This window comes from Oratosquilla oratoria, chromosome 19 (genome assembly GCF_046742065.1).
Source record: "Oratosquilla oratoria isolate Oo_2021 chromosome 19, ASM4674206v1, whole genome shotgun sequence".
Taxonomy (NCBI): Eukaryota; Metazoa; Arthropoda; class Malacostraca; order Stomatopoda; family Squillidae; genus Oratosquilla; species Oratosquilla oratoria.
This window is the reverse complement of record NC_134795.1, coordinates 61,713,472-61,724,233: the sequence shown is the minus strand read 5'-3', so window position 1 is coordinate 61,724,233 and position 10,762 is coordinate 61,713,472. Positions and strand designations below refer to the sequence as shown.

Sequence of the window (10,762 nt, the reverse complement as noted above, 5' to 3'; positions counted from 1 at the left end):
ATGTATTATGTTGATGTATTATAATCTATAAATAAATAAATAATATTCTAATGCTATATTGCATTGGTGTGCAGTTCTAAAAAAAATACCCAAATGAATTAATCCACGAATGCAAAAAAATATACACTGAGCCACTCAGTGGCCCACTAAGAATATAAAATAGTTGGTCAGCAATTGCAGGTCAGAGAAAACAATCTTCTCTGACCACAATATAGTTTACATCAACACAACTTACATCAAAAGTAAGACACCGCAGGATTCCATGACTCCTCCGAACATGACACCTTTTGCCAGATTCAACTTCTTCAGTCAAAAGGTAGACTGGGATCAATTACAACAAGACCTCAGGAAGATTGACTGGAAACTGGAACTGCAGGGATCTGATCCCAACACCATTCTCAACACACTATTGAGGATTCTGCTGGAGGTGTGTACTGCTTATGTGCCAAGGAAAAGCAACAAAAAGGATCGCAGATACTCCATCCCGCGAGACAGAAAAATCCTTATGCGAAAACGTGCCAACCTCAACCTAAAACTCGTTAACAATACCAATGAGACCCAAAGGCTCATAATCTCAAAAATAGAGGACATAGAGCAAAAAATTAAACACTCACACGAGGAGCAGAGAAGAACAGAGGAACACCAAGCTATAGAATACATAAGGCACAACCCGAAATTCTTCTACAGCTACTGTACGAAGTTCCTCAAAACCAAGTCACAGATTGGGCCCCTAGTGACAGAACAAGGCACTATAACAGATGCCCCAAAGGAAACCTGCCAGATACTGGCACACGAATATAACAGTGTGTTCAGCATACCTAAGACACAGATGGAAATCCTTGATCCCACAACCTTCTTCAACCAGACGCCCAAGAACCTGAACCAGCTTACCAACATTCGAGTGACTGAACAGGACATCAAAAAGGCGATAAAGGAGCTTAGGAGTAACTTGGCAGCAGGACCAGACGGTGTACCAGCAATCCTACTCCTAAAATGCTGCGAGGTCTTGGCAGTTCCAATACATATGTTGTGGCTAGCCTCCTTTGACAAAGGAGAGATTCCGGCACTGCTCAAACAAGCCATCATAAGCCCAATATATAAAGGAGGAGACCGGACCTTGCCAAAAAATTATCGACCTGTCGCCCTTACATCACATATTGTCAAAGTAATTGAGAAATGTGTAAGGGACAAGCTGTTCACTTACCTTGAGGTGAATAACCTCATCAAAGAGAATCAACATGGCTTCAGGAAAGGTCGATCATGCCTTTCAAACCTACTGGCACACTATGACTGGCTACTACGGAACCTGTCGGAGGGGAGAAATGTTGACGTAGTATTCCTAGATTTTGCTAAAGCCTTTGACAAGGTGGACCACGGTGTCCTCCTCCATAAGGCAAGGGATCTAGGAATCTCAGGGAAGCTAGGAGTCTGGCTCTTCAACTTTCTGACAGACCGTACACAAGCAGTCGCAGTTGATGGTGTGAAGTCAACCGAATCCAAGGTAATAAGCGGAGTACCACAAGGATCTGTGCTTGGCCCCCTCCTATTCCTTGTCCATATGAATGACATAAATAGTAGGGTGGACTCAACCCTCCTGTCTTTTGCCGATGATACCCACATCAGCCATGCTGTGCGGGAAAGTGGGGATGTGCAACATCTACAAGACGATCTCAACTCAGTTTATGCATGGGCCAACAACAGCAACATGCAATTCAACGAAGAGCAGTTCGAGGTCTTGAGATATGGCACAAATCAAGGCATTAAAGATGACACTGAGCTGCACACGGAGAGAGGTATGAAAATCACACCAAAAGCCCATGTGAAAAGCCTGGGCATTCACTTAAGTGATGATGCCACTTTCCAACACCACATCATGCACTCAGTAAATAGAGCAAGAGGGATGGCCAGCTGGGTCCTAAGGACCTTCTCCTCAAGAGAGGTTCAAGTGATGCTTACCCTCTGGAAGTCGCTTATCCAACCGATACTGGACTATTGTAGCCAACTCTGGTCACCACACAAACGCGGAGACATCCAGATGCTTGAAGCTGTCCAATGGAACTACACCAGGCACATCAAAGGGATGCAAGATCTCAACTATTGGGATCGCCTGGGAGCACTAGGCCTATACTCTCAACAGAGGAGGAGAGAAAGATACAGGGCCATTTACACATGGAAAATCCTTGAGGGACTTGTTCCGGACCCCACGCCCTCTACAATCAAGCCATACCACAGTATAAGGCATGGGCGCAAATGTGAGAGACAAACTCTCCCATCAAGAGCCCCGGAGAGGATTAAGACCCTACTGGCAACCAGCCTAGGCCATGAGGGTCCAAAAATCTTCAACGCCCTCCCAAAGGAGGTGAGAGAGAAAACTAAATGCTCGGTGGACAGCTTCAAACATGCACTGGACAGGTTCCTGCGGAAGGTGCCAGACGATCCTCCAGTGCCAGGCTACACTGCCATAAGTAGGTTCTCTCAAAACACACAACCAGACCAATTGATCCTCGCAAGGAAGGACAACAGGACTGGCAGCAGCGGTAGTCCACTACGGCTGTGAGGATCGACCTCAGAACTTCACTAAGTAAGTAAACTAAGTAAGTATTATTAATTATACTGGAGATAACTAAAAAAATAATAATAATAAGGGGCTTATTACCATTGAAGTGGGCGGGAATTTTGGAGTACTATTATGTATTACCAACAACGTGATATAACATGTATACCATTATATATCAATAGGATACATAATATTCGCTGCTAAATTTATGCATCCCAACCTGGATTGTGGATAAACTGTGATAAACACGGTGTTCATTAATGTGGACGTCAACCTTCTATTTTTCCCTTGCAAATTAAACTTATACTAAATCTACACAAATATAACCAAATCTATGTACACTAAAACACAAGTGATTGAAATTTATATCATCAAATATTACAGTAAAGTTCTCATGCTAATCTTCCCGGATTGTTCTGTTGTTGTTTACATTCCTGAGTTGTCATGTGTTTTTGTGGTGCAACACCGAGGTACTGTATAGAGAAACATAAAATGTAGAGCCGCAGTCTTATATGCGCACGATTGCAATTGAAAAAATATATAGGGTTATGTATTTTAAAAACGCTAAAATGCTTAAATATTTAGTAATTCTGGGCTAGAAAGTTTTTCGCATACATCTGTCATGCACCTACTGGTCAGTATTATTTTCCTTTTTCTAATATATGAATGAATGTTAATGATTTTCATTTTCTGTCAACTAATATATATATATATTCAATGTAGGAATTTCATAATTGTACCAATTAATTGTTCTTTGGGTTATGGTAAACTTTTATATATCTATGACAAAATGTATTACTGCGCGCACTGCAGTTAAATGTCAAGGGCTTGGACGAGGTAGTTGCGCGGGTCGAACATGTACAGACGACGCCCATGGAACGACAATGAACTCAGATCATCATATTTCCTGGAAGAAAGCATTCAGCCGTAAGTATTGCAAAGGTACCTAATATTTTAAACTGGTATTAGAAATTCAATGTCGAATATTTCACAAAACTATATATATACAAGCGATTACTAAACGCATCCTATCGATCAGCCGCACAGCATTCATTCGACCTTTGGAGCAAGACTTATTTGAATCGAATGAACACATTAATGGGAATAGATATATAATGGGATACGTTGCAACGAATTGTCAGACATGTAGAGGAAGAATAGTAATGATGATTAATTATGACAATACTGACGCAGGCCTGTCAAAATGTTTGTCTTTGCTTTATTCTCGTAAAACCAAGACAATATCAGCCATTGGAATGTTTTGGCTCGCAGAGCAGGAATGAACGATAGCACAGATCAAGTAAAAGAGTGTGATAATATAAAACAATTGTGATAAAATATACGAATTACTGGTGGCAAGGATGTTGGTGATAATAGTACAAATGACAATAGTAACAGTGATAATAATGGCGACGAAAGAGAGGATGATGATGATGGTGACATCCAGTGAAGAAATCAATTCATCTCTCGTTAACTCGAATAAAATATTCTACCTCCAGCTTAAAATTGTTCGACCTCCTGTCTGAAGGAAATGAGTAAATGTGTATGTACACACACAAACATATATATATATGTATATATATATATATATATATATATATATATATATATTATATATATATATATGTATATATATTTACACGTATGTATATGTACACACGCACGCACACACACACACACACACACATACACACACACACACACACATACACACACACACGCGCGCGCGCGCAAACTGGACAAACCAATAGTGTGTGCAAAAAAACATAGACGAATCTAAGATCAAATTAGACACTGCGAGATAAAAAATGGCGGGACACCTCGAGCATAGCTCCCCTTCCCATAAGATACAACTAGGGAGGTAAATACACACACACACACACACACACACACACACACACACACACACACACACACACACACACACACAAATATATATATATATATATATATATATATATATATATATATATATATATATTACAATAATGATATTGTCAATGTTGCTATTACAGACAACCAAGAATTCCCTAGATTTCTTTCTTGGATACTTGGGATCCTAGTTCCCTCGCTCCTCCCTCTCTTACGACACACAAGGGCACACGGTGACGCTATTCTTATCCGCCGTCACAGAGAATACTTAATAAGATTTTATCTATTTTTTGTTCCAATGGATCTAATATTTTTTGTAAATAATTTCTGCGTTAGGATAATCTCATACTGGCTGATTGACCATAGATTAATCGGTAGATTTGTTATTTTGATAAATATTGTGTATAAGGAAGACATTAACGTAGCCTTGTACAGAGGATCCCATGGTTACTTGGTAATAGTAATAGTAACCTTTTGTTGTGGATCAAGTATTATTACGAACTCGGGGATCTCGCCCACGATTAATCAAATTTATGTGAATACACCATCATTGCTGTTGTATTTGGTAATAGTAATAGTAACCTTTTGTTGTGGATCAAGTATTACTACGAACTTAGGGACTCGCCTACGATTGATCAAATTTATGTGAATACATCTTCATTGCTGTTGTACTTGGTAATAGTAATAGTAACCCTTTGTTGTGGATCAAGTATTACTACGAACTTAGGGACCTCGCCCACGATTAATCAATTTTATGTGAATACATCTTCATTGCTGTTGTACTTGGTAATAGTAATAGTAACCCTTTGTTGTGGATCAAGTATTACTACGAACTTAGGGACCTCGCCTACGATTGATCAAATTTATGTGAATACATCTTCATTGCTGTTGTACTTGGTAATGGTAATAGTAACCTTCTGTTGTGAATCAAGTATTACTACGAACTTAGGGACCTCGCCTACGATTAATCAAATTTATGTGAATACATCTTCATTGTTGTTGTACTTGGTAATGGTAATAGTAACCCTTTGTTGTGGATCAAGTATTACTACAAACTTAGGGACCTCGTCCACGATTAATCAAATTTATGTGAATACATCTTCATTGTTGTTGTATTGATAGTGTTTTATTGTATTAGGAAGCTACACCATGGAGATAGATTTGAATAATCAGTAACCGGAGACTATTTCTTTAGTTACGATATAGCAAGGGCCACTTTTGGATGTCCGCATTGTAGATGGGCCATGGGTCATGGGCCATGGGTCTTTATGAATGACGTTCATATTTTGGTTGGCATGCATACGATGGGTAAAAATCTATAGTAATTATGCAAAACAGTGGATAGCACTAGAACAATGGTGCAGTCTGTTGATGGCAAATAAACCAATAGAAACGGCAAAGGAAGGTTGTTCTTGATAATTATGATAAAAAGAAAAGATAGGTAAGTATTTATATGTATCGTGTGGATAGAGATTTGTAATTACTATGCTACAGGGAATATCTACAGTATTTTGTAGTCTACTAGAAACAAACATTTCTACTGTCAAATTTGATTTTCGATACAGGACAAAATAAGATGAACCTTTACTCAGCATTTTAGATATATCTTATGTCATATTCTAGACATTATTCTCACTGGGGGTCGCCGATTTAATGAAGCGGCCTTGCTGTGGATGTGCTGTGTCTTGCGACACTTCTTCTGACCCAGGGCAGTGGACAAGATGCAGGGATGACCCGTCATCCAGGAGGTGCCAAGATAAGAGGGAGGTTGAAGAGGGTGGAGGGGAGTGGAGTGTGATAGGGATGGAATGGGTGGGAGTGGTTTCTATGCCTTTGTTTTTTGACTACTCCATTTGTAAGGGGGAAAAAGCCTTTGGTGTATGTATGCACCTTGCTGCTTCAGAGATAATACTCTCATTTCACGAATGAAAGGCCCGAGTTCAAATCCCGTGGTGGACAGAGAAGAAAAACGGGTGTTTGTATAATCAGGCTTCATACGTAATCACTACGCATGTTTGTACCCTGTCAGGCAAGCCTGGTGCCCTATCCAGACAACACACACTAACAAAAGTCATTCTAGCACATTCCGTCTACATGCACACTCTAACCCTATTTTATAAAAACTGTGTAACAGAAAAGAATCGAACCCGAGCCCTGTTTTTTTTCTTAAAGTTCAAAACCAAGGTGAGGGCTGTCTCACTATAATGTGATTATATTGTTGTTGATGCTATGGGATGTATTTTACCAGCGCTTCTATACTTGTGGCCATTCCCTCGCGGATGTCGCGTGTTATATTGTATTTCATGATATGTCATATATATCATATCTATATCATATTATATACATATATTTACTTATGATATCTATATATTTGTATTAATTTATTATATTCATATATCTATACTTATCTATTATATATGTTTATATATGTTTCATAGATCTATATTTCATACATATTACGTTTGATATATTTCATATTCCATACAACGTAATGGATTGCAATTGAATGACTTCTATTTTTTCCAGCTCTACCACAAACACACGAGGAGTGGCACTAGCTCAAAATTTCTAGCAAGCTAACTAGAACAGACAACCTAGAGAACACATCTAGAATTGGACCATTCGTCGATATGCTTAGATAAGGAGGATTAGCAGATGATGACTTCTAATGTACAATTCCATGGAGACTAGGATTTCCAGTGAAGGAAAGTGAGAGTGTATTCCACGATCACAGCTAGCCAAGTTTCCATGTTTTACAAGATCACAATCAAATAATTTTCGGACTCTGAACTACAGTCACGTGTTTGTAACATACAAAGATCTGGAGCCATCAAACTATCTTCCAGGTTTTAAGTGCCTTATGGTCCACAGTATAAGGTTTGTCTCAAAATAGTATCAGTCTGAGGGCTGTTTTGACCAGGTTCTCCTCGTAATATACAAACAATAAGCATCACTCGGGTCATTCTCCTACCACTGCAGGTTCTGGGGGGTGCCCCAACGCTAGTCCCTCGTTACCGAGGAAGGGCGTTAGGTTCTCCTCGTAATATACAAACAATAAGCATCACTCGGGTCATTTGCCTGCCACTACAGTTTCTGGGGGGTATCCCAACACTAGTCCTTCGCGCCTCGTTCCCGAGGAAAGGTTTCCTTCAAGGGCCGCGTCCTACACCATGCACGCCCTTAGCTTTGTTCTCCTTGGCGCTGGGCTACTTATGGTAGCCATTTTATGCTTCTATATCGCGCTTAACATTCGAATGTATGCAGGTTATGGAAGTCTATTAGGCATTCCCCCAAGCAACAGTGGAGGCGTCAGTATCAGTATTAGTATGGACAACGAGAGTCTCAAAGAAGATGGAGACGGAGGTGGAGGTGGCTTTGATAAGGGTGGGAGCACCAGAAGAAGTTGCAAGAAAAGGCTGGGGGGAGACAGGATCTACGACAAAGGAGAGAGAAGTTACATGAAAGGAGGCGGAGTTATGAAAGGTTACTGCAACGATGTGGGCAGCGTTGAGAGTGGAATAAGTGACAAGAAGGTTATTGTTTGTGATGGTGATGACGATGATGATGGAGGTAGTGGGTGTGGAGCCAGTGATACATGTTGATCTTGTTATTAATTGAAAAAAAAATCGTTATTGATCAGATCTTTCAAATCAGACTGGATTGGCTATAGTTATGCCTTATGGAATGCAACAATTTTTCCAACTATGCAGTATTCAATCTTTCATAGGTAGTAAGATATATACTCTGTATGCAATATATGATATGATAAATTTCACTGTTATATTTCAGAGCTTAGGGAATATATTCACCTGTACAAAATGATGTAGAAAGACCCGTAGAGTGAGTTTCTATGCTGTATTTTCATGGGCAATGCCCATTTACTTGAAAAAATACCTCTGCATTGTTGAGGCTTGTTATGACGTGTTCTGTGCACACATGTAATCACCTTCACATTCAGGCACGATCACTTTTGAGTACGTTCACGCACGCACACACACACACACACACACACACACACACACACACACACACACACACACACACACACACACACACACACACAGACCTACCCAGAGATCGGCAAATAATGAGCTCTGAGCTCACTGCCGTAGGGTGGTGTCTGGCTGTCTCGACAGAGACTGCAGCAGACCCGAGGTGAACACACACACACACACACACACACACACACACACACACACACACACACACACACACACGTGCACACAAAGACCTGCATGTAAGAATGTGAACTGACATGTGCACATATATAGAAGCAAACCGCACTTGCACATGTACACATGAACACTCACGTACCTAGGTTTGTGTACACATTCACCTTTTCATACACACATGTGAACACGCACATGCACACAGTGCACAGTCGCATTCATAAGTCTTCTACCTATCCTATGATTCTTGTTATACAAGTGCAATGTTTCTTGCTAAGTCTGATATGCATTTTTCATAACAAAAAGACATTGTAAAGCGAATGGAACACAGAAAAAATATGAAACATTATATATGCGTCACAACTAACACCGCAATCGGACGAAAGAGCTGAGTAAGCGAAACTATATATTTCGATTGCTAACTGCAACCCTCTTCACTACTGAAGAGGGTTGCAGTTAGCAATCGAAATATATAATTTCGTTTACTCAAATCTTTCTTTCGTCCGACTGTGGTGTTAGTTGTGATTTACAAATGTGTTACTACATTTCTCATCAGTGGTTATATATGCGTATTTAAAATTCAGCCTAGTGGAGTTCACTGTTAGACAAAGGCCTTACAACCTCTTTCGTGGGTTGCATGGGTGTTTTGAGCCACTTACGAGACTTGCACGCGACCATACCACAACCTACACCCCAACCCATCACCCAACTATCCACTCCCATCCACCTATCCACTCCCATCCACTTATCCACTCCCATCCACCTATCCACTCCCATCCACCCACATACACACACACGCACCTCCGCCCCACACAGACCCATCCACACACACATATACCCACACATAAACCCACCCACTCCCATCCACCCACACACGCGCGCGCGCACACACGCACACATACATACACACACACACACGCACACACACACAATCGGCGAAGTCTCAAAATATGAGAGACAATCACACACACAAAAAAGAATTGAAGCCTCACTGCGTCTTCTCTTTCTGATCACTCCCATCATCTCTTTCACTAATGATTCGTTCAGCGAACCAAATACAGCTTAATAAAGTATGAAAACAGAATGGAACTTTGCCTTACTTTCGTGTGATGAACGAAATTCCTTCTCAGTGTTTCTATATTGTACAAAGAAAATCACGTGAGACCATCTTTAAAGACCACAAACTTGATCTATTTTTTACACAATACACAACAAATGCACCTTCTGTGGTATTGAGACTTGTTTGTGCATGAGCAATTATGAACCATTTAACATTTTTTTTCTTTTTTTTTTTTAAGGAGAGAACCAACTAGCTCCTTAACTCTATTTGGGCGTGCAGCCCTGATGACAGCCACTTGGTCCCCGGATTGAAGATAATATTTATTTCCACGATTTTCAAATGTATTTCATTCCTCTTATCACACAAAGGAACTGACAACTCAAACAGATCGATGGAGGAGCTTAAGGATCGTCGCCAGATACTATGGGGTCGCGGGTTTCTAGTAAACGAAATTCAAGAACAATAATATTATCATCATTACTATTGTGGACATCAATTACGTATGATATATGAAAAATATATACAAATATATAGTCCATGTCTAAGTACATATACTTCTACATAAAACGCTACTTTTAGAAAGTGAATCTTACTCATTTATTAATTCATTACTTTTTCTATTCCTTTTTTTTCAACAAAACTGTTTCACTACAACAAAAACATATACTTCTATATGAAACACTACTTTTACAAAGTGAATCTTGAGTATTCATTTCATTCTTTCTTTATCTATTATTTTTTTTCATTTTTTTCCAACAAAACTATTTCACTACAACAAAAACAACAACTGGAGATGCATTTGCGTAGGTCTGGTGGATCATGGGCCAGGTTTTGGTGTCTTGGTGTCCACAGGAGTGTACTACTAAAAGGGCGCTTTCTTTATGTATTCCTTTTTTATTTTTTTTCCCAACAAAACTGTTTCACTAAAAAAAGAAAAAAGAAAAGAAAAGAAAAGAAAACATGGGCCAGGTTTTTCATTTTATCAAACAAAACTGTTTCACAAAAAAAAAAAAGAAAAAAAAAAAAAACATGGGCCAGGTTTAGATGTCTACAGGAGTGCGCCGTTAGAAGGTCGCTGACTGCCCGACAGACTTCCCCTCTTGG

The 10,762-nt window shown here is 39.8% G+C and overlaps 1 protein-coding gene across 1 annotated transcript; it reads left to right on the top strand.

The window, feature by feature from the left end:
- Window positions 1-3,369: 3,369 nt before the first annotated feature.
- LOC143035948 (uncharacterized) lies at window positions 3,370-9,682 on the top strand. The gene is made up of 2 exons (XM_076203198.1): window positions 3,370-3,484; window positions 6,956-9,682. Exon 2 carries the CDS (start codon window positions 7,600-7,602, stop codon window positions 8,029-8,031), a length of 432 nt encoding a protein of 143 aa, XP_076059313.1. The 5' UTR covers window positions 3,370-3,484; window positions 6,956-7,599; the 3' UTR covers window positions 8,032-9,682.
- Window positions 9,683-10,762: the final 1,080 nt, after the last annotated feature.